Source organism: Patella vulgata, chromosome 7 (assembly GCF_932274485.2).
Source record: "Patella vulgata chromosome 7, xgPatVulg1.2, whole genome shotgun sequence".
Classification (NCBI taxonomy): domain Eukaryota; kingdom Metazoa; phylum Mollusca; class Gastropoda; family Patellidae; genus Patella; species Patella vulgata.
The window spans coordinates 12,613,210-12,639,285 of record NC_065885.2 but is presented as its reverse complement, the minus strand read 5'-3'; the positions used below and the strand labels follow the sequence as shown (position 1 = coordinate 12,639,285).

At 34.7% G+C, this 26,076-nt stretch overlaps 1 protein-coding gene across 1 annotated transcript in view; it reads right to left on the bottom strand.

Moving 5' to 3' along the window:
- Nucleotides 1–1,426: 1,426 nt before the first annotated feature.
- The window catches only part of LOC126828486 (inositol-pentakisphosphate 2-kinase), a 49,542-nt gene continuing 24,892 nt past the window's right edge, over nucleotides 1,427–26,076 (bottom strand). Inside the window, exons 7-14 of the mRNA XM_050558242.2 lie at nucleotides 14,909–14,967; nucleotides 9,116–9,188; nucleotides 7,688–7,773; nucleotides 7,095–7,234; nucleotides 5,872–6,010; nucleotides 3,875–3,971; nucleotides 2,516–2,589; nucleotides 1,427–2,011 (exon numbers count right to left, since the gene is read on the bottom strand). Of these exons, the coding sequence (XP_050414199.2) occupies nucleotides 1,813–2,011; nucleotides 2,516–2,589; nucleotides 3,875–3,971; nucleotides 5,872–6,010; nucleotides 7,095–7,234; nucleotides 7,688–7,773; nucleotides 9,116–9,188; nucleotides 14,909–14,967 (867 nt within the window). The 3' untranslated portion in view covers nucleotides 1,427–1,812. The remainder of the gene's footprint in view (nucleotides 2,012–2,515; nucleotides 2,590–3,874; nucleotides 3,972–5,871; nucleotides 6,011–7,094; nucleotides 7,235–7,687; nucleotides 7,774–9,115; nucleotides 9,189–14,908; nucleotides 14,968–26,076) is intronic.

Here is a 26,076-nt window from a genome sequence, read left to right as displayed (position 1 = left end):
AATATCTTTAAAGGGCATCTAGTGAAAGCAATATATTATAATAACAGACAACTTTGTAATAAATTAACATATATTTTTATCGTAACCCATTTGTATTTAACCTTCTGTATGATTGCTTAATAACGGTGTGAGTTATACCCTCATTGAAATGTTGCAGTTAATAAACAAAGTGAATGTTATCCATAAAGCTGTCTGTTATTCTTTAATTAATGTGATATTTAAAGATGGGTTCCCACGTACAAACTGGGTGATTTAATGGTATATATGGACTAAAAACATATTCAAACTAATTAATTTGTCATAATTTTGCTTCAAATCCTTCTCAAACATTGTAATTGCGAACGAATGTCCTGCTATAAAAATTTGATCAAACCAGGTCATGTTTACGTCACGTGACTTACCTCTCTTAGAAGTCAGAGGAGAATTCATTGCATACAGAAGACGATGATGTCTTTAATCGCTTACTATTTATTACAAATATCGAATCCTAATAAAATTCTTGGATTATCTACTACCCGCGTCTTTTTCCGTCATTTTATCTCAGAAAGTGTTGTACATCTAACTCTTCATAAAGTTTATCAACTTGTACATTAAGCGCTCAATGTTCGCCCGTGACGCATGCAGAAATTCCTAATGGTCGGGCTGTTGATTAGGCGAACCCTTACATTTTTGTCCTGTATATGCTCCATGAGTGTTTTTCGGGGAATCCAGTATTTTTCTAGTAAGATTGGATATCTCTACTTTCCATATATACCAAAATTACCATACTTTTATTGGAAATAACCACCTGATAAATACTTTTCTGGGAACCCATCTTTAATAACATAAAATGGGATTTAGATCTGAATGTGATATATTTTAATAAATGCATCCACATATTTTAAAGAATATACACTGAAACAAATACATTCACTTATTTCAATGGCATTTAGTAACTGAACTACTATGGAACAAAATTACTGTTTATTACTGAGTGACGTTTCACTAGACTTAATCGAGTTATAAAACATCGCTGAATAATAAAAGAGTACATATATTAAACAGGCATTATGCAAGAGCTTAATCTGCCTATTGCAGGTCTTTCTTTAGACCTTAAATGTTATATAAACTATTAATTAGACATTTATTAACATGACAAGACCATAATCGACTCTCGATGCCATCTGATGGGTCCGATTTCCCACAGATTTGAATCCGATCTGCGATTCAATGGCCGTTGATGATTAACCGTAATAATGGATAATCAAGACTTTGTTTATTATCGTAACAACGGTAACAATGCCTATTGAGGCTACAGTGTTATTAAAATGAGGTTTTCCCGGCTTTGTATTTAGTAATTTGACAGAAATTTTTGCAAGATATATATCTAATTCTGTAATAGATAAATAATTAATATTGTATAAACCTTTTTAATGTGACCTGTTGCCATTCAAAATAATTTCCTACATACAATAACTTCATATCAAATTATTATTAAAGTAACATCGGGAGAACAAGAGTAAAATGCCCTGTTATAGTGGTACAACTTGCCGAGAGTACAATTCTCTCTACTGACCCATTTTATGCCCAGAACGAACACACTACGGTACCATACTTTTTAAGCATGAAAACCCTAAACTATTCTACAGATCCTTTATAGAACTATGTCTAAAATATCCTTTTTTATGTTTTCTTGGTTATCCGTTCTTGTGGTTTTTATACAACAAACGCTACAAACTTTGGATTGAAAATGGAAAATGGAAAATTTTATCTTCCAGGGTGTATATATAAAAAAAGATATGTTAAGACGAATAGATTAAAACTTGATGTAAATCACAGAGTTTCACATTTCTTGCCGATATCTCGAAGTTTAACTTTGTCCATGTTTTCCTGATATGCCTTTTCCATTTCTTGTTCCATTATATAATATGTTGGTATTTTATCAAATCGTTTTGGATCTAGATCGATTATTGAGATGGAATAACGGAAATATTGTTCGTCAAAATTTATCACAGAGCTCATATCACTTGGTCTGAAACAAAATTGTATTAAATTTATAAATACTGACAATAAAAATTGGCATTTAATTTTCTCACGTTTAAAGAACATGATTTTAGCGCTATAGGAATACCTTGCAAACTACAATAATGTGAAAGTTGAATCTCTAACAGCAATATCAGTCCAAGACTGGTTTAATTCCATTCAGTATTTACAAAGATATGATGAATTGAAATTTCCATCGATCTGTTCTGGTCACTTGATTGTTTTAAGTCCGTCGTAATCTTTATTTACTGTGAACCAAATTGATGAACCTGTTTTTAATTCGACTGAATCTAAGCATAGAGATAATAGCTAGTGTAGTGTTGGTATTTTGATTCTGTTTTCTTGATAAAATGTTAAATGATCAAAATGAGTACATATCAGCCTGGATAAAGTGGGAAGATATTTTCCGAAAAATGCAATTCATGCATCATTTCTTTAAATTTGCTTTAAAAAGAATTAAAATATTTGAAAGCAGTGATAATAATTCAGGTACCTTTTAACTAAAGGTTGTAATGCCACCATTATTGAACAATCTTGTACCGTTTTAGAGATCAAAAATTTCTTCACCTGAAAAATGACAGAAATCAATAAATAATTATCAATGCTGCCTTTCATTACACTATAACTATTTAACAAAAACATAAACCAATAATATCGGAAGATGTTACATTTATTCTTTTTTTTCTTTTTTTTGCTGTAGCTTTTCTAGTTTTGAGAAATCCATTAATGTATGGCAAAATATGGGCCATGGTGGTTGTGTGGTTAGGAGAAAGAGAAATGGGATTTAACACAAACCAGGACATTTCGGGACGAACATATGGTTCAATTTTAATTCAATAATTCGCTTGCAGTGGGAGGAAACCGGAGGACCCGGAGAAAACCCACGAGGTTGAAAGCATGTTGAAAGCAGTCATTTTTTACAGAGCTTTAAGAATACTTTTTGCAATACCTCTGTGAAACAGATTGCAATTGCAACTGTATTGATCACCTTTCTGGACAAAATACCTGTCATTAGTACCAGTTATAGAAAACAATAACATGCCACCAACTTGTACCTTGGATGAAGTCAATTCACAAACATGCTCTCACATAAAATGTTCAGCATCAGTTGATTGAAAATTGTGCTCCATGCTTTTATGTTACTTTGAAACCCGAATTGGCAAGTAAGACTAGAATGGCCTCTAGTCTATTGATATTATTAGACGATTGTTTTTTGTCTTTCTTCATTGGTTTTTGTCTTTCTTCATTGTTTTTTGTCTTTTTTCTTAGATATTATCCTGGTCAAGGTTTCCATATTTGATTGTCAAGCAGTAGGTGTAAGTGCTGCCTTTTCACATTAGCAATTTGTAAATTATGTGAATGATTATATCATATGATCTGTATATTTTTCTAAGCAGCCACTAGGAATTAACAACAGATTTTTATCAGATCTTGATCATGCATTACCATGTTTCTATTAAGTAAAGAATGAATAAAAGCACGGGAATGTACAGACTATGTCTATTTTTCTTGTTTTCCCTTATCTTTTTTTAATTGTCAGATATCCTCTCACAGTCTAACATAACAACTTTTGGCCTTCAAAGGAATTATTAGTGAGCAGAAATTTGCCTGTCACTTCAGTCAGTTATATAGAAGAATAACTTGTGTTTTCCTTTCAAGTTCGTCACTTCCTGTTTCTTTAAATCTTCCTAACGCATCTATCGTAGCAATGATCTCTATATTAAAATTTTATTTGGAACGTGTTTAACCAGTTTTATCACATATGTGATAATGACTGACACCAATATTTTAAAACAAAAAGAAGTATTACTAATATACCCAAGTATACAGTCTAGCATAAGATTAACCTTACCTTCAGAACTGCTGATTGGAGATGTTCAGAGTTATCAGTAAAAGTAGATCTTGTTAACCAGTCTTCACTGTATGGACCATCCAAACCCCAATTACTCCTTAAAGATTTAGGGAAAAGAATTATTGCATTTAAAAGTAGGCATTTATAACTGCAATATTATCGCTGAACAAATACGAAAATTCTGACAACTTTACCAAGTACTTAGCAGAAATAGAAATGGGATGCATTATGGGAGATTAGATTAAAGGCTGGCAGTTCTCACTATAATAGTTAAAAACTAGATAATGTAAAGGGAATTTGCTGAAAATTTCAGTCAAATTGATCCACTCTGAACCAAGAATTTAGCGATTGAATTTTGGGCCTAGCCTCAATCATCATTACTAAAGTCGGTACGATAAAAAACATAGTCTCAATTATCCATTTTTTTTACTTAATCATGAATGAGCGTTGAGCAGCAGATCTGATTATAATCCAGTAAATATTGCAGGCTAGTGATGACATTGGTCTGATAAGTTAATTAATATCAAATTAATAATTTAGATAATATTTCAGGCCGAAAGAAAGACTTTCAATTGGAAGATTTAGCTCTTGCATAATGTATGTTTAAGTTAAAACTTCTTATTTTACTGCACTGGCAGGGCTAAAGAAGATGGGCATATAGGCTACCCCATGAAGTGTGCTGTGAGGGAAATTTTGCTTTGACAGCTGTGGTAAGTCCAAATCTTATTTAAAATTTCAAAGTCAAAGGGAGGTAACTAGTCCTGAAACAAGATTTCAACACCCATGAATTAATTTAAGCATTCCATTTCAGAAAATCCATTTGATTGCATTGCATTCGTCGTTACGATTCATGTTTGTTTTTAATAATGCAAGAATTATGGGATCTATTGCGGGGAGGGGCGCAACACTTACTTGACTTGGGCAAAGATACTGGATAATCAACCAAATAAAAAAAAATCCTTCCAGTTACGCATGGGCAATGGAACTTTTTGTTAAATATTGAAAACGATCCCAGACACACCGTTTGTTGAAGACTAGGAGGTTCTGGGTGACTGAAACTAATTACTTTTGGGACATTTGGAATACAGATCATGCCAACAGAATGACCAATCAGATTGTCTGTATTAAGATATGCAATGCATTTTGTAATGCGAAGATTGCAAAGAATTGCCGATTGTTGGCAGATAGAATCTATCCCGACAGTTCATATTCTAAATGGTCAAGTACCATCGCCACGATAATAAATGATATCTTGATTGTCTGAGCTGTCATGTATCACTGGAAAAATTCAGCTTGATGCCACTCAATATCTAAGCCATTTGATTGTCCAGAGAGTTGACTATGAACTTGGCATGTGAATAACTGCCTAAATAATGATTTATAAAAAACCTGGCAATAGGCAGATTTAACTCTTGCATAATGCCTCTGTACGTATTTGTGAATAGGGCACATGTAATCAAGTTAAATAGGGACCATCATAATCAAGTGAAATATGGCCTCCTGTAATGAAGTTAAATAGGGCTCCTGTAATCAAGTTAGATAGGGCACCTGTAATCAAATTAAATAGGGGCCTTCATAATCAAGTTATAAAGGGCCTCTTGTAATCAAGTGAAATAGGGCCTCTTGTAATCAAGTGAAATAGGGCCTCCTGAAAACCCAGTGAAATAGGACCTCCTGTAATCAAGTTAAATAAGCCCCCTGTAATCAAGTGAAACAGGGTCTACTGTAATCAAGTTAAATAGCGGCCTCCATAATGAAGTTAAACAGGGCCTTCTGTAATCAAGTTAAATAGGGTTCCTGTAATCAAGTTAAATAGGGTTCCTCAAGTTAAATAGGGTTCCTGTAATCAAGTTAAATAGGGTTCCTGTAATCAAGTTAAATAGGCCCTCCTGTAATCAAGTTAAATAGGGCCTCCTGTAATCAAGTTAAATAGGTCACCTGTAATCAAGCTAAATAGGGCCTCCTGTAATCAAGTTAAATAATGTAGAATGATATACCTGTGTTGTGGATATGAGTTAAGATGTGTTTGTAAATGTTGATATATAGGATATATACCATCTATATCTAATTCATCTAGAGATTGTACACTGTAGATCTTCTCTAGTACACATTCTATAGGTAATTTCCAACTATCACCTGTAATATAACAAATAGTTATTAAGCCTTTAGCACCTGGTACAGGTAAGGTAAATATTGACTACCCCTGTTCTATGATAAATGTGATGACCCTAATTGACTGCTCCCTAATGCCATGTTCCTGCTGTCGTGCGATGCATTACGATAGGATTGTCCCTATTATGTGCAGATACGCCTGGATACATTTCGATACTGTCAACACGATTTGCTACGACTGACATCAATATACATGTATGATAACACCTGATAGGATCATCATGATTACTCCATGATTAAAATCATGATTTCAATCCTTGCACTAATTGTGTATGATAAGACCTGATAGGATCATCATGATTACTCCATGATTAAAACCATGATTTCAATCCTTGCACTAATTGTGTATGATAACACCTGATAGGATCATCATGATTACTCAATGATTAAAATCATGATTTCAATCCTTGCACTAATTGTGTATGATAAGACCTGATAGGATCATCATGATTACTCCATGATTAAAACCATGATTTCAATCCTTGCACTAATTGTGACAGTGAGAACCGAGCATAAACTGTTAAAAGTCAAAGAACTAGTATTGGACTTGACATTGAGTTTCGAAACTCATTTTGAAAACCGATTGAATTAACTGTTCCTTAAACTGTCAGAGTCACATAACCAGTATTGGGCTAAATATTGAGTTTTGAAAACCGATTAAATTTACTACTTCCTAAACGGTTAAGAGTCACAGAACTAGTATTGGACTCGACATTGAATTTTGAAACTCATTTTGAAAACCGATTGAAGTTACTGCTCCTTAAACTGTCAGAGTCAGAGAACTAGTATTCGGCTCTAGATAAGGAGGTAGTTTCTGGCAGTTCAAATACTAATAGTAATTGCAGGGGGACCCCACTAGATGCAAACAAGACACAAATTACATAGACTTTGCCAACAACAAATATCAAACCAAATGAATGGACCCGATGGCCAGCCGTAAGCATCCATTACGCTGTACAGTTCTAGGCCTGTAATAATAAATAGTTAATTAAATCGTGTGTTTTTTCCATTCATTTTTTTACAATGTAGCCATATTAATTCTACTAACCTTTAGAGTGAGATTTAGGGACATATTTGGAGTTGTAACAAACTTGTGAATTGAATGAAAGGGTTTCAATAGAGTTGCCTCCCTTAGATCGTGGTGACAATAATATTTCTATAACCAGGTCTAAGAAACTGCTTAAATATCTGTAAGCAAAGTAAACACAATATTAAAATGAGAAATACTTGATATATAAAATAATATCTTTAATGTTCATAAAAATTTTAACATGCTATTATTATTTTATAATTAACAAAAGTCTAATAACTTCATGTGCATGTTTCACTGTAATCTGGGATTCATTTAATCTTGTGTATTTAGCACTAATTCCTTTCACATTCATTCAATATCAAATTCTTGTTTTAAAATTTTGTAAAAATCATTCAAAATCACCCAAATTTATCTAATTTGTACAATGACAGTGACTTTCGGAGGCGTAATTCTGGCCTATGTTAACCACAACTAATAATGTTTGACGAGCAAAGTTTTAAAACAGAAACTCTAGGTTCAACACTTACTTATGTATATATACCTTTTGCAACTTTTACTAAAACTTACAATTTGTGAATTCCTCAGAATCAAATTAAAAAAACACTTACTTGTTTCTAGCATCTCCTGTAAAAAAATCTTTTAATAGTAAATTTAAATCTTTCTGTTTATGAGCACCATATACTTCTACACCATTCTGAAATAAAAATATTGTAACGTAAATCGAGGGTGGGAGTCATCCAGGATGCCTTGTGTCACGCTTCGAGCTCTAAATGGCCAGTCATCTCTGGGATGCGGTCTTGAGTTTGATGTTCGATCCCTGGTGTGATTGTATATGGCTTACAGATATGGGTGCCTTCTCAACCTTGTGGGTGTGGGTACTTGCATCTGTTGTGATTGGTTAAATTTACTACCATGTCACTCAAAAGTGGAAGGGGATGTTCACAGGTAACATTAAATGAGCTAAATGGCTAATATTTGGGACCTAGAAATTGGCACAAATTGGTTGCAACACATATAATAATATAATATGAATGTATATAAACTGATTTACATTCAACCGTTTCTGTTTTTGCTCTTAATTTCAAATCAGTTATGTTCGACTAAATACGCCAGAAGTCTCAATCAAATGGCAATCTCTAGCATCTGGTTATTCCAGTCTACATCTATAGTATTTATTGCGCATGCTCTCCAGATAAGAATAATGGCGTCACTGTTTGACATGACTTGTGGAATATGTTTAACCTCGTTCTCCGAGTCCCGTGTTACAAATGGCACTGAAACGCATTCTGGTCCATGATTCGTGTACCAATCGTAAAATGTTTATTTTGTCTTAAATATTTGCTATCAGAAGCCCATCTTTTCCCGGTAAGATCACAACATCAATGTTGATTTAAATTGACAAATAGTTTGTATTTTAAATGTCAAAGACTTTGGATGGTATTGAGCTAGATACTTAGCTACTTTAAGTACAATTTATGTGGCGAGTATGAAAATTCTGATATATTCAGGCCAGCAAAAAAAAATTGATTTTAGCTGAACTCGACAAAATGTCAGGCACAGATAATTTGTGCAGGACATGTTAATAATATTGATAAAAACCAATATAAAAGGACAAATCGGTTAGTGCTATAGTGCTAAATGATAAGGCCAGCTCAATTTTTCGTTAGAGGTCATGAGATGTAAACTAATCCCAAACCTAACCCTGGACCTAGTCCCAATGCTTACCCTAACCTGCAATCTCGCCAACAATCATGTGCCCTAACCTTATTAACATCTTAGCGACCTTGACGAAAATTGGCCTTAACAAATAGATCTAGTCAGGACAAATCTGCTCCAGACAAAATGATATGCATTAGAGGGTTGGTGCTTGACAATGTCTGAATTTTGCTTACCAATGTCTGTGGCAGGTGGCTGATATCCAGGCTTGAACGTAAATTCACTAATTCTGTAGAGTGCCCAACACACCCAGAAATAGGCTCTAATAAAAGTTCAAGTAAATCTTTTTTTTATTTTAAAGTTTTGAAGCTAAAACTCACCTTACATATTTTAAGGTTATTTTGGGGAGTGTGAATTAAACCAAGTAATGCGTGTTTCATTCTTTGTCTATTTCTGAAAAAAAAGGGTCAAAAGAAATAATTAATATTGAATACAGTAAACTGAAGCATAACAGAAATGATGATTCTTTCTAAAATAACAGCTATTCAAACCAAAATTACTACTTCTTTGATTGGCATTTAGTAATTAAACATATTAACACATAAATAAACCAGTAAATATGTATTCTAGTTTATTAGTATAATAGGTACATGTCAGGTTTTATTGAATATGGAGAGGGAGAGAGGGAGAGAGAGAGAGAGAGAGAGAGAGAGAGAGAGGTTTTAACATCCACTCAACACAAACCAGGTCATTTTGGGACTAAATGGTTCCATTTTATTTCAATAATTTGCTTACGCGAAATATAGAAATTTTATGATGATTTTTCAAATATAGATTCATAATCAGGAGAATTAGGCAACAAAAGTTAGATTTCTATAAATTGTTTATCGAGTCTGGGGAGAATTGAAACTTGAATGGCTTCTCTCGTTATTCCTACATATGACGTTACATGAGACAGATCTATGATGGTTTAAATATTTGTCCAACATCCATTACAAATGTCAGTCATCACACTCCTTGCCATGTGACAATCCATGTTGACTATAGTAAATACAGCAGCAACTTTACTTGATAAAGAGAGAGAACCCTCGTTGAAACCTTGACAGAAATATACATCAAAGTAACTTGCATTCCATATAATTGTGTCAGGTTTTAGCAACTGTAAGAAATCGATTGGATTTTTAATTTACGCCATTTCGCCGGAAAAAAACATCTGTGTGCACATCATTGTGATGGCAATGAATATCAACTTTTATCACCGGGACAAGTTGCCAAATATCAAACAAGAATTTCTTGTTGAGTTAAAATCCAACATCAATCAATGCAGCAGCTTGCAATCTCTTCCAAAGCAATGAAATGAAATGAAATGGGGTTTAACGTCCTACTATTCTGCTCCTATACTGGGCTAATGCAGACGGGCATACACCAAACAGTGTGCTATGAGGGAAATTTTGCCCGAGCAACGGCACTATGGCCTACTCTTATATCAAATTCTAACTGCCAAGGGATATTTTACGTGCAAGCCAATGTGTACACGGGGCCTCAGTTTTTCGTCCCATCCAAACGACTAGACAGCTGTCCTTATCAGGCCCTCCGTCCTGCACCACTGACAAGGAAAAACCACGTTGGAAAATCCTGATAAACTTTTTCGGCTAATGCAGGGACCGAACATGCGCCCTCCAGGCTTTCGAGCAAACATCTTACACACTTGTCATGTGACCATGGATTGGTCATCCATGAACCATCGCTTTTAAATTATTTGTATGTGCACAGCATAGCTGGTTGCTTAACAAATTCTTAAGAATTGCTTTCTGTTTTCTCTGGGTCCTTCGGTTTCCTCCCACAACCAAAGACCTAAATGCTGAGTAGATGTCCTGAAATGACGTAGCTTGTGTCGAGTGAACGTTAAACCCTATTTCTCTATTATTTCGTCTTTTAGAGAATAAACTTTCACACAGTCCAGATCGCAAGGGTTTCACAATTCTTCAAATGACTTTAATAAACGGTGTAATGAATGAGTTTTTCCGACGTTAACTTGATACCAGAGTGATTCTTTTATTTCGCAATTCCAATAAATAAATTTTATTTCTTCACTGTACTTTAAACATATCACAATCACTTGGATACTCTAAGAACTTTTGACACACATCCTATATTCGTTTATTTGGCAGGAATTCAATATTTAACGGATTTATTTACTTATTGCTCTGATTAATTGATGTCAAACCTGTCTTTTTCAAACAGAACAATACCAAAACATGCCAAGATCAACATTTAATGATAATATCATCGTTATTGTTTGACAAACCTCGACATGTCACTATAAAACCAGTTTAACATTATATCAAGCTTAATTTATGTGTCAATATTTGTAATGATCATAAATTTGATCGTTAATATCTAAATATGTAACATATTCATTTTAGTACGTCTGCCAGAAATAACAAAATTCAAATTTTGTGAATTTCTTTTATGTTTGAAATTTTAATCAAGCAGATTTGTAAGTAAAGTGAATCCAGTTTTTTTTTAATAATCGAATTGGCATCATCTTCAAAAACATACTTACATTTATATTTTGAAAAAAAAAATTGAAGTTTGGAACACACCCCCTGAGCTCTTAAAACTTAATGGCAGCAAGGTCTGCTGAGGTATAACTTCAAAGGGGCAGGCCCAGATGTCACTGCACAGTGCACACCACGAATAAAAATTGAAAGAGAGAAATGGGGTTTAACATCTACTCAGTACAAACTAGGTAATTTCGGGACTAACATTTCATTAAATCACTTGCAAGTAGGGGTTTTAAGTCGTGAGGAGACGCGGTGACTCAGTGAGTAAAACGCAGCCCTCTCTCTCTCCAACCAGGAGGGCTCCGTATCTCTTCCGGTGTTTGCCGAAAAAGTTCCTCTTCATTTTCTGGAGCGGTTTCCCCTTGTCAGTGGTGCAAGATGGAGGGACCAGCAAAAACCAGCAAAGAAACAATGTTTGCATTATTTTTATCATTTATGTCGCCACCATATTTCACTTTATGCCCTGTCATATTAAAACTAGTCCAGGCCTATAATAAATTGGATCCTTTTAAAAAATAAATTACATTCATAATCTGTGTTTGCATAATTTTTATCCATTTATTTTATCACCATAGGACTCAAATCTATGGAATACATTACTAAATGCCATTAAAACAATTTATATAAAATGTAGTTTTTCAAGCCCATAATAAAGAGATTTTTTGGCTGCTTTTTAAGTCATATAACACATAAATTCTAAATTTACTCAATTATTGTGCAATTTATTTGAAATTGGTTTTCAAAATTCAATAAAACTTTATTAGTTTTTGACTTTCATTGTACATTTATTACTTGTCAACTGTTAATATTAATGGTTTTAGATTTAACATTTATTACATGTCAACTGTTAATATTAATGGTTTTAGATTTAACATTTATTTGTATGAAAATCAAACCATTTGAAGAAATAATCAAAACTTAAAGTGACATTATGGAAGATTAGAGCTGACAGTTCTCGCTATAATAGTTCAAAAAAATATAAAGTAATGGGAATATTCTGAGCATTTTCATCAAATTACTTCACTCTGAGAGGAGAAATACTCATTTTAATAAAATTGTAGAAGCGATCGGCATTGTTACCGTTGTTACGATAATAAACAAAGTCTTGATTATCCATAATCATCAATAGGGGGACTGTTGAGCGGTAGATCAGATTCAAATCTATGAAAAATCAGACCCATCAGATGGCACTGAGAGTTGATTATGGTCTTGTCATGTTAATAAATGTCTAATTAATAGTTTATATAAACTTTCAGGCCTAAAGAAAGACCTGCATTAGACAGATTTAGCTCTTGCATAATGCATGTTTAATCGGACCCATCAGATAGCACCAAGAGTTGATTATGGTCTTGTCATGTTAATAAATGACAAATTTTTAATTAATAGTTTATATAACATTTCAGGCCTAAAGAAAGACCTGCAATAGGCAGATTTAGCTCTTGCATAATTTATGTTTAATAAACTTCAACTTTTGTTTACCAGTACTTTGCCATTTGGAGAGAGAGAGAGAGAGAGAGAGAGAGAGATGGGGTTTAACGTCCACTCGACACAAACTAGGTCATTTCGGGACTAACATATGGTTTAATTTTTATTGCAATAATTCGCTTGCGCGTAGGGGTCTTTAGCAGTGGGAGAAAACCGGAGGACCCGGAGAAAACCCACGAGGTTGGACAGGCAACCCTACTCCTTGTCACGTACAACCGGGGATTCGAAACCACGCCAGTTGACTCAATGACAGCCTTTATAATACAGCGCTCACATGCCTACCATTCAGCCACCCAACCCCCCTTGCCATTTGGAGAAATAATCAAAACTTAATGAAGGCCAGCAACCTAATTAAATTTTGTTTACCAGTATTTTGGCAAAGGTTCACAAAATGTTTATTTCTATTAAGTTGTGTCATGAATGTGGTCCATGATTTGTAAATAAAAATCTGTCATGGCTACAGAGAGAGAGTCGAATCTGATAAAATAGATTTTAATTTTACTTTTAATATTGGATTGAACCTATGTGCACATAGCAACACATTTCAATAACATAGCCCAAATACTATTTTTAGACGACAACCCCCTGTTCTGATTGGTGGAGAGAAAGGCAGGTGGTAGGTACACACAAATCAGCTGTAAAGTTTAACCTTCCCCTACAAACAACAACTTGTGCTAGTCAACCCAGATTTCAACCAATCAAACTGCTTTTAGTATATAAGTGCGAATAATGTACAGTTTTCAACCAATCAAACGTCAGCAGAGCTTTCTATGCGGTAAACAATAACATAGTGGATTTGACAGACAGGGTACAAGAAGACCTTGAGAGTAATATCATGCTTGAATAATCAGTCAAGTTCTGACCTACAACTACTGTACTCAACTACAACCCGTAAACTTTAATTACTATCCTAAATTTTGAGACATAGCTTTACTTATATCACCGACATATTTTTTCAAACATTATTCAAGAATCAATTTATTAATGTTCAAACTCCAGAATTTCTTCTATTATAAATGTATCATTTTCTAAAAGGCTGAAAAAGTTGACACCATATTCCCATTAGCCCATTGTTTTAATGGGGGCCATGCCTGTTACTGGTAAGTGGTTAGGGCACTGGACACTCAACATGGAATTTCCACGTTTTTTTGTCCCATCAAAACAACTAGAAAGGGGGAAAACATGCTGAAAAATCCAGAGGAACTTTCTGGACCAACACCAGGATCGATACACCTGGGATCTCCTGGTTAACGAGCCAGCACCTTACTCAATGAACCACCTTTCGTTGGATGCCCTAAAGACGTTGCCTCCTCTGCCCCTCTCCCTGCACGCTATTTTCTCGATAAACAACAGAATCAGAGAGAGAGAAATGGAGTTTAACGTCCACTCAACTCAAACTAGGTCATTTCGGGACTAACATATGGTTGAATTTTATTTCAATAATTCGCTTGTGTGTAAAAGTCTTTTAGCTATGGGAGGAAACTGGAGGACCCGGAGAAAACCTACGAGGTTGGACAGGCGACCCTACTCCTTGTCACGTACAAGGCTGGTGCAGAAAAATGCACACTGCTTGTTCTGTTTTGCTGGCAGGTTTCATTGTATTGTCTATTATGATTTATCGACATTATTAAAATTAACTTTAAACAGGTCACTAAATGTGTGTCTCTTACAACCACACCAGCTGACTCAATGACAGACCTAATGATACAACGTGCACATGCTTACCATTCGGCCATCAAACCTGGGATTCAATAAAGCAACTTTGATTTGACATGGATGCCTGAGGTCATCACCTCCTCTTCATCCCCCCCCCCTTCCCAGTACGCGACTGCCTACCCTAATGTTTAACTGTTGATAATAAACAGCATGTTATTGTTAAATCTGTAAAGCATTAGTTACTGTATCATGTATATAAAAGAAAATACGAAGTATATATTTTAATTAAATATTGATCCATATTTCCTCTCCAATGTATCGTATTCCAGATTCAACCTACACAGAAACATATGTTTAATTTTAATAACATGTCTGAACTACTTCAACTTCCTCAGCCACAAAACAATGATCTTGCTTTCCCTTATATCTGAAATGGAACATTCTAACTTCAATGCTCTAACTTACCCAGAAAAAAGATCTAAGGGGCAGTAGTTTGTTGGTCTCGGCCATTGACCTTCACGAGCCTGGAAAATAAAAATCAAAGTTTGTTATGAAAGCATTATGCACTTGCACTGAAATAAATTGCACGATTTTGTGAAATGTAGACAGGGCCACAATCTAACCTAAAGTCCTACCATTAAATAGCGCTGGCATGATATATCATTGAATCGATGTATCATGATTCATCTTCTCACGATTCAAGTACTGAATCGCGACATGATGAATCAATGCATCGCGATTATTTTTTTTGTTGCTTCAGTAAGTAACCTTAATTATCTATGTCACATATTATCTATAGGTACACAAACACTCTTAAAGGTCACCGGAAAAGGTTCATAAATTTTTTAAATAAAGCAGGTAATTATGTCAACATATCCTTTCCATAAGTATAACACGAACCCGAATGTCAATATTACCTGCAACAGGTAAATTTCAACGTTAGCAATTTCCGCCATTCTCCGTGGGTAGTCGTAACTTTCCGTAAATGTGACGTCATTTTAGTCCTTCTGCTCATATTCTAGTCTATATTTCTATGTGCAGAAGGACTAAAATGACGTCACGGATTGCTTATTGATGGAAAGTTCCGACTACCGACGGAGAACGGCGGAAATTACTAATGTTGAAATTTACCTGTTGCAGGTAATATTGACGTTCGGGCTCGGGTTATACTTATGGAAAGGATATGTTGACATAATTACTTGCATTATTTAAAAAAAAATTGATGCTTTTCCGGTGACCTTTAAATTGTTTTGGTCCTTATTTTGATCCACATCAATATTGTGATGTGGACTGAAAATATCACTTTTTCACTTATCCTGTTGTTTTCATGGCAGTAAATATTTAATCGCATCGGAGCACCTGAATCGCAATACATATCATATCGTGACTGCGGTGGCAATACCCAGCAGTACCACTAAAGGGGTCCACTAGGACCATCTTAACAGCTTTAAAGGCCCCCACTCACAGGAATATAAATGTAAATGGTTGATAAAATTAAACATATATTTTTCATATTATTAGTACTACCAACAAAATCAATGTATTAAACATTAAAACACATGTTGTACAGCAAAGATGAATCAACACAGAAAAATACTGTATTTATATATTGACAGCAAGTCACAACATACTTAAATTAGATTAGCATGGGGCCCGAGGGATCCCTGGGCAACAGGCCAGCGTGCCATTGCATTAAGACGACAGAACACAAAACAATATTTCTATCTAGTTTTAATTATATTTCCACCTGCCCTAATTACATAATTATATTGCCACAAGCCCTTATAACCTAATAAGGTTGCAACCCAGCCCTAATTACATGGTGACAGGTCCTAATTACTTAAAAAGATTGCAACGGGGCCCTAATTACATAATTAGATTGCAACAGGGCCCTTATTACATAATTTAGCCAAGTCTTCATCCCTATCCTGGATGTAGGCATGTTTATATTACATGTTTATATCACAGCTGACAAAGGTAGAGTATTTCAGTAATTATAATGTTCTACTCTCTGATTAAATATACAGTGTATGTTTGCTGTGTGCTCTATCAATTATGCATATTATGTTACTATACAAATGTTTACAAAAACAAATGTGAATGGTCTTCTGTTTTGTTTGAAACATCATAGAACTAGAACTGTTTGAAATATCAGCTCTTGAGTTTATTATCTGTAATTTCTAGCAATATAAATAAAAGAAATAACAAAAGGGTTCTGGTTGATACGATATGTGTATGATTGCTATTTGGTAAGTGAAAATTGTAAATTGACTACCAGTATGTACAAATCTTAATTTATAGATCAGGAACCGAGCACGATGTTATCCCTGTCATCTTGGAATTGTGATTCATTGAAGTGAGTCAATCAATGCACAAGTGTCCAAGGAGGAAGATGAGTAGTGCTTGGCGACCAGATCTTGGTCCAAAAGCATATAGGTGCTATTTAGATATTTAGCAAGACAGAATAGATAGAAATGGAATTTAATCACCACTGATTACACCTAGGTTATTTTGAGACTGAGATATGGTTTATTTTTATGTACATGGGGCTCTAAAACAGTGAGAGGAAGCTGTACAAGAGATAACCCACAATGCTGGGCACGGGATCCAGATAAAGATATAAAGTACAGAATATATTTTTCAGGGAATATTTAAATTACTAATTTTAACACTTAACAACTGCAAAACCACTACTGTAGCTTCGTGTTGGAAATTGCGTAGTAAGCTCATTATTACCACTGGTTAATCTGGGCAACTGTGTAAAGACAAGATGTACCACCTGTCCCTCCAGATCCCACAGGGACCATTTCAAAATAACTTTCACTTCACTCTCTTTGTTTACCTCTTGTAAAATGTAAACAGTAGAAGCTGAGGTCCCGGAGGCAAACAGAAATTTTCCAAGCTCTGAAATTACGCCTGATAAATATAAAGGTGTTCGTGTAACATCTGTACGTGATTAGGACTAAATAAAACTGATAAATTGCCGTACACAATTTCACACCTCTACTCAAGGTTTCAGTTCACTAGCTGAATTGCAAATTACTGAACAAATTTCATTAACTCAGCTGGTTTTTACTGAATTGATTGTTGTTTAAAATTACTGAACAAATTTCATTAAAGATACATTAGATAAGAGCTAAATCTGCCTATTGCAAGTCTTTTTATAGGCTTCAAATGTTATAGAAATTATTAATTAGGCCTTTATTTATATAACAAGCCCAAAATTAATTCTGTAGACCCTCGGATGGCTTGGATACAACTTAAATTTAAACAGTCGTCCATTTAATGATTAAATCATTAAATGGCTGACCAAGCTAACATTTACCGTCAATCACTGACGTCACAACCAGAGACTGCCGATGAAAGGACTGACAATCGAGGGTACCGTAGGCATTGAGAATGTTACTTGATAATCAAGAATATGTGGATGGAGTTATTGTCTGTCAGTCAAACGATCGGCAATTCTCTAGTCGAAACTTCTAATAGTGCAGTGATAATTTCGTTCAGAATAAATTAGTTTGACTAAAATTTTCAATATTTTATCATCTAGTTTTGAACTATTACATCAAGAATGGCCAACTCTTTATTAAAATCTTATCTAATGTATCTTTAACTCAAGGCTTGTTTTTGGTCTTGTAGCTAGAAGCTGTGAGGAGTGTTACAGAGAAGTAAAATGTGTAGTTTTGCATTTTGGAACACTCAATACCACTTCAGTTTCAGTCACCCAGAACCTCCTAGTCTTCAACGTACAGAGGGTCTGTTGTTAACATTAGCAATACGTAGGGATGTGTGTCACAGAGAAGATAAGATGCATTTTTTATGCTTTAAGGAACACCCCATACCACTTAGGTCATTTATGAGAGGAGTGATGTTATGTTGTGTTCATGTAGCTAGCCAATTTACCACTATGTACACTTAAGGGTGGAGAGATGGCGGGGTGGGGAGGGAAGTGGTTGAGTTGTCAAACAAGTGTGCTTTAGATCCATCCCAAACTTGTATGTGATCACTTGTCAAGGAGTGGGGTCGCCAGTCCAACCTCATGAGTTTCTCCAGGTTTCCTTCCTGTATATACTATTAACAGCATGTTAAAGATCCCCTGAAAGAGAGATGGGGTTTAACGTCCACTCGACACAAACTAGGTCATTTCGGGACTAGCACATGGTTGAATTTTATTTCAATAATTCGTTTAGAAGTGGGAAGAAACCGCAGGACCCCCACGAGGTTGGAAGATCCCCTGAAAGTTGGCAAAAGAAATAAGAGTAGACTGTAGCATATTTTTGTGGGGAAGAATGGCTTATGCCTATCTTTATTAACCAGACTGGTGCAGGGAAGTGCACACTGCTTGTTCTGTTTTGTTGGCAGGTTTCATTGTATTGTCTATTGTGATTTATCGACATTATTAAAATTACCTTTAACAGGTCACTAAATGTGTGTCTCTAACAAGATATTTATATAGCGCAATAAAAAAATCTATGCATAAAATCCAACTTGAACAAAGACAATGTAAATCAATATAATGTTTTATATGAAGAGGTTTTGTCCTTATAAAGAACATGTATAAATTTATAAACATTTTCGATAATATTTTTAGTTTGCAAGAATCGAAATAAACTAGGGTTCTCTCTTTGCAGAATTGGCAGAAATCATCACAAAGGGTATTAAAGCTACCCACTCATGTCAGCATTTTGAAACCACCCCTTTTTAAAGGTTTTTAATGGGTGAAACTAGACAAGCATGTCCCATAACTCAGCAAGGGGTCCTTTTAAACAGCAAGCAGTTCACATAGATTACATTTCAGTTTTATTTGCTCTTCCAGACTGAAAACAACAATAACATCAAAGTGTCAGAAAGAGACTTGAAGATGTAGACAAACTTCTTTGTTTTGGAATAACAGTAAATCTGTGAAGATTCTATTATCAAGTCACATACAATCCATGTAAACTTCTAAAGATTGAATGACCTAGAGTTCAAGTCATAAAAACCCTTTGATAAGCTAACAGTAAATTGACCCTTAAAGCCCTCAACCCACCAGGCACTGTTATTAAAATCATTTAAGGGGAAACCTTTATACACTATGACCCCTAAAGTTCAGAGGTCAGGCCTGACACCCCAAGTGGATGTTTGGATTTCTTAATATTCTTTTTTAATCTTATCCATATTTAGGAGTGAGAGTTTCTTTATCTTTTCTTAAAATATCAAGTTTAGCGCTAGTCTCTCTACAAACATCGGTCAGTTTACTTCCATTTTTTCTGGATGTTTTGTTTTGTGTTTAAGACGCTAAAATTTCCTCAATAATCCTGAGAAAAATACAGTCATTGTTTATCTTCTATTTCAAAATGAAAGCTGTTTATCCAGGGTTTTTTATTTTTCAAAACGACAGACATTTCCTTCGCAATTTCATTTCGCTTTGAAAGTTTTTCTTTTTTACATTTTGACAGAACAGTTAATTCACTGATACAACTAAAAGTACAGTAATTTATAATATGACTAGAAGCTGCAATTTACCCATAATAAAGTATTTTGTCATTCATCAAGCTTCCATGTTGAATTGCCATCCATCAAGTTGGAGGAAGAGTTGTCAACATTATTTAAATTAAAAACAAGACAGATATGTATTTTTTATGGCTTTGTTTTTGGACACATCTCTCATACATCAGTCTGTGATAATATCCTAACAGACAGGACTGTAGAATTATTTTGACACTAATATTCGTTTAAAGGCTGATTAGAAACTACTGGAAATTTTAAACTTGATAGCTTACATTTGTTGTCTGAATGTAAAAGTTTGGCAAATAAAAAGTTTAAAAGTCCCAGCTCGCTTGCTACCCGTGCTTAAGAAGGCTTTTTTTTTACCAAGCTGGTTTATTTTGACCATCTGAACGTAGCCTGCCCTAAAGAAATGAAATGAAAAGAAATAAAATGGGGTTTAACGTCCTACTGTTCTGCTTCTACTGGGCTAATGAAAACGGGCAGGGTTCTTTTACGTGCACACCAAAGTGTACATGGGACCTTGGTTCTTTGTCCTGTCCGAATGACTATATGTTGTCCCTGACGAGGGGGAACCACGCCAGAAAATCCTGATGAACTTTCTCAGCCAATGCAGGGATCGAACACGGGACCTCCAGGTTAGGGAGCCAACGTCCTACTCACCGAGCCAGGTCGTGATTTGAGGGTTCGAGGAATCCCTTGCAAACTATGATATTGTGAAAGTATAGTCTCTAAAAGGAAAATCAGTCCACAAATTGTTGAATTCACTTCAGTATTTTATAAGGATATGATAAATTGAAAATTTGTATTATTTTTATCTTCTCCTAAAATATGTGGGTTTAGCACTGGGGCCTCTTTCACGAAATTTTAACTAAGATAAAATCCAAATTTTAGTAGTTTGATTGGATAATATTAGATTGATTTTAGTGCTTAGCCAATCAAAATTGAAGTATCTAATAAAATTTGGATTTTATTTTTAGTTAAGATTTCGAGAAACAGGGCCCTGGTATCCAAACTTGGGTCAATTTACAGATATTTTTTGGGATGTTTTGTTTTATACCTGCACAAAGTTTTAAATGTCAGGTAGTAGTTCATTAATGCCAGACATTTTGTCAGGTACAAGTCAAGTCATTATTTCCAGATCTGTAAATATCCCCCCTTTAAATGACATTTGGTCAAAAACAGGCTTCACATAAAACTCTCATACTGTACAAAGAGAGGGTAAAGGGTTTAACATTAATTTGACAGAAACTAGGTCATTTCAAGACTAACATATAGTTACATTTTATTTCAATAATTTGCTTGTGTAGGGGTCTTTATATTATTAGCTGTAGGGGCAGACCCGTAGTCAGGGAGGGGGGGGGCAAGGAAATGAAATGAAATGGGGTTTAACGTCCTACTGTTCTGCTCCTAAACTGGCGGGGGAGGGGACAAGGGGGGAGGGGACAAGGGGGGGCCCCCCCCCCTAAAAAAATGTTTTGCTCCCCGAAGAAAAAAAGTTGCCGACCATAGCTCTAAAATATCTACTGCAGACTGTGTTCCCTCCCCCCCTAAAACATTCACTGCATCTCCGCAGCCAGCAGTTTCCGGAGAAAACCTATGGTGTTGGATAGACGACACTACTTCTTGTCACGTACAAGCAGGGAATCGAAACCACGCCACTCAACTCAATGACAGACCTTACGATCTAACATGCACATGTTAATCCATTCGGCCAACCATACTGTACAATCTAGAGATCCAGTAATTTAATCATTTTCATTGTAGAACATATTTACATTTACAAGAAAAGTACATTTATCAGGTCACCCCTTTTCTAGTACTATTAGTGGACAGGTCACTCTAATGACCATCAACAAGTTCTAACCAGTTATTCATGATCATTTGTCATTAAATTTGATACACTGTAATCCACCCTGACTATTGTAGCTGTGATCCACCCTGACTAATGTCACTGGTTGAATTACCTCGCACTACCTTACATCCTCTGCTACACTAATCTCTGTCATCTTTCATCCTGATTAATTACATCAATCAAATCAAACCGTCCACTAATTTGTATAGAAAATAAAAAGATAATCTTTACACTTGGGGCAAGTGATGGCTTAGATATATCATACCTTTTGGTCTCGATTTACAAAAAATATATATATATTACTATTCCTTAGATATATTATACCTTTTGGTCTTGATTTACACAATATATTATATTACTATCTCTTAGATATATTATACCTTTTGGTCATGATTTACACAATATATTATATTACTATCTCTTAGATATATTATACCTTTTGGTCTTGATTTACACAATATATTATATTACTATCTCTTAGATATATTATACCGTTTCGTCTTGATTTACACAATATATTATATTACTATCTCTTAGATATATTATACCTTTTGGTCTTGATTTACACAATATATTATATTACTATCTCTTAGATATATTATACCTTTTGGTCTTGATTTACACAATATATTATATTACTATCTCCTAGATATATTATACCTTTTGGTCTTGATTTACACAATATATTATATTACTATCTCTTAGATATATTATACCTTTTGGTCTTGATTTACACAATATATTATATTACTATCTCTTAGATATATTATACCTTTTGGTCTTGATTTACACAATATATTATATTACTATCTCTTAGATATATTATACTGTTTGGTCTTGATTTACACAATATATTATATTACTATCTCTTAGACATATTATACCGTTTCGTCTTGATTTACACAATATATTATATTACTATCTCTTAGATATATTATACCGTTTGGTCTTGATTTACACAATATATTATATTACTATCTCTTAGATATATTATACCGTTTGGTCTTGATTTACACAATATATTATATTACTATCTCTTAGATATATTATACCGTTTCGTCTTGATTTACAAAAAAATATAATTATATTACTATTCCTTAGATATATACCTTTTGGTCTTGATTTACATAAAAAATGTATATTACTATCCCTTTAGATATATCATACCTCTTGGTCTCGATTTATGTAAAATATATATATATATATTACTATCGCTTATACCCCCGTCAGACCGGAGTGGCATCCTTACAGCACTAATACGGCAACGGAAAATGATCTCAGCTACGCAATAAGGACATCACTCCGGTCTGACGGGAGGTTTAGATCTATCATACCTCTTGGTCTTGATTTACACAAAATATATATATTTAGATATATCATACCTTTTTGTCTCATTTACACAAAATATATATATTATTTTACATGTGAACAGAAACTGCTGTCATCTTACGGCTTATGAAGCTTACCAATGATTTTAAAACTAATGACATTCAAATAATACCTTTTTCAGGTGTTAAGGCATGGCCCAAACCAGATTCGGAATACCTGTTCTAAACATACTCTAATTACAAATATGTCTGACTGCAACCTTGGGAACGTTTTACATCAAAATTAGAATCATCCAATATCTAAGAAATTCAACTGAATGAAAGAGTAGGATAGCGAGTCAGTGCTTTTCTATAATTAAACAAGTACGATCGTACTATGGTCCAGGAACTGACCATATTGTTGATATTATTAACATGCAATATGCAAGAGCTAAATCTGCCTCTTGCAGGTCGGGGGGTTGGATGGCTGAATGGTTAGCGTGCGCGCACTGTATCATAAAGTCTGTCATTGAGTCGACTGGCGTGGTTTCGAATCCCCGGTTGTACGTGGCAAGGAGTAGGGTCGCCTGTCCAACCTCGTGGGTTTTCTCCGGGTCCTCCGGTTTCCTCCCACTGCTAAAGACCCCTACGCGCAAGCGAATTATGTAAATAAAATTAAACCATGTGTTAGTCCCGAAATGACCTGGTTTGTGTCGAGTGGACGTTAAACCCCATTTCTCTCTCTCTCTCTCTCTTCCAGGTCTATGACAAGACCATAATCAACTCTTGATGCCATCATTATCCTGTGATATTTAGTGGATTTGAATACATTTTGTTATGGATGATTTAACATAAAATTAGATAATCAAGACTTTGTTTATTAGTAGTAATGATGATTGAGGCAATCTGACTGAAATTTTCATCATATTCTGTTTTCATTATCCTCTATTTTTTAACTATTATAGTGAGAACAGTCAACTCTTTATCTAATCTTACCTAATACCCCTCTAATACATGTCTGACACAAAGTTTAAAATATCAGATAATACTATATGAACTAGTTCAGTTGTAGTGTCTGACATTTTGTCACATTCAGCTAAATCTGTTATTTGCAGGCCTGTACTCAAGACATGTGGCTGAATTGCCGAGAATAAGAAATTGTTGATACTTTCATTTTATGATCAGAAATGGAAATAAACCAAAATGTAATGAAAATAGGCTTTAAGGTATAATATTACTGAGAAAAGTCTCCTAAAATATTCTTCCTTTTATTGTCTATCTCACTGACCACTCTGTCTTCAGTCATATCCTTTGAGATTCACCAGTTATCACTTGAACTGACCGTTTCACCACTTGACCATTCAGAAAGGCAAGTTATAATTATCTGTAATGACCAAAGCTCTGGTCAAGCAGCATAAAATAGCCATTAATAAAAGTAGTTTTGGGCAAAGTCTAAACCCACTTTAATGCTATGGTTATTTGGAAATTAAAAGGCTCACTTGTTTAATTCATGGTTTCCTTGTTTCCTTGTTCCTACAAATCTGTGAGATCTTAACATTTCAGTAGGTACTTGCAAGGTTTTCATCTAGTGCCACAAAGAATATTAATTTGAAATGTATGGTGCTTTACATTTGAAACTAGTTATATCCAGCTTTAATGAGCTAATTTTTCTGCTTTCTGATCGATGCTGGGGGAGTTCCCCAGCCGCCTACTGGAAAATCCTGCCTTTGCCATTGTCTTAATCCAGTGATTCTTAACCAGTGTGCCGCGAGATCTTCCTAAGTGTGCCGCAAAATTTTGAACGACATACTAATAATACTAAGAAAATGCGAAAAATCATGTGATCCCAATTTAGTATTCACTGGTGTCTACTGATACGTTCATAGCTGTGTTTTACTTTATTTGGTTTGAGTCGTTCTATGTGTCTATGATTAGTCTGTGTCTACGGTTGTATACCGTCTATGACTTTATTTTTGCAAAATTCAAATATTTTTCATATATATTTAGCTAGCTGTGCCGCTATTTTTTTTTCATGTGTTCACTGTTCCAAGGTTTGCCCTTGGCAAAAAAGTTTGAGAACCACCATGTTAATCAAAAATACAAGAAGTTCATGTAAATTTTTAATCTGCATTTAGAGATTTTAAAATAGTTTTCTTCATTTGAATTATATTCATAAATCCTTCCAGACTAAATACAAGTTTTAACTTAAAACTAGATGTGATAAACAAACTGTCTAATAATATTGTTATTTCTACTGAATTATTTTGTGTGGCCTTGTATCAGCTGTTTCAGGAAGGTCAGTACCAATAAATGACCAGACTCAGTATTCTGATTTCTACACAATGTCTGCTAATAAACTTCTAATAAGCTATCATTCATGTCTGTTTCTCATCAAACCCAACAATCTCTAAACACAATGTCTTTAATAACAACTCATTATTTTACACAGTAACTAATAAAACTCATTGTATCTCAAAATGGTTTTATTATTGGACCAATATACAAAGGATCTGATTAGAATGCCAAAAATAAGAACCAAACAAAAATCAAATTGAATCCTATAATCCCTGTTATGAATAAGATAGATCTGCAGTGATGTTGTTGTTGTTGATGTTTAACATTCGCTTGCACCAAAGGTGATATTGCAGGGGTCTTTGTTGTAAACCCATGCGGTTGAGAAGACGGCCCTATATCCAAGCCACATACGCTCACACCAGGGGTGGGGTTGGATGGCTGAATGGTTAGCGTGCGCGCGCTGTATCATAAAGTCTGTCATTGAGTCGACTGGCGTGGTTTTGAATCCCCGGTTGTATGTGACAAGGAGTAGGGTCACCTGTCCAACCTCGTGGGTTTTCTCCGGGTCCTCCGGTTTCCTCCCACTGCTAAAGACCCCTACGCGCAAGTGAATTGTTGAAATAAAATTAAACCATATGTTAGTCCCGAAATGACCTAGTTTGTGTCGAGTGGACGTTAAACCCCATTTC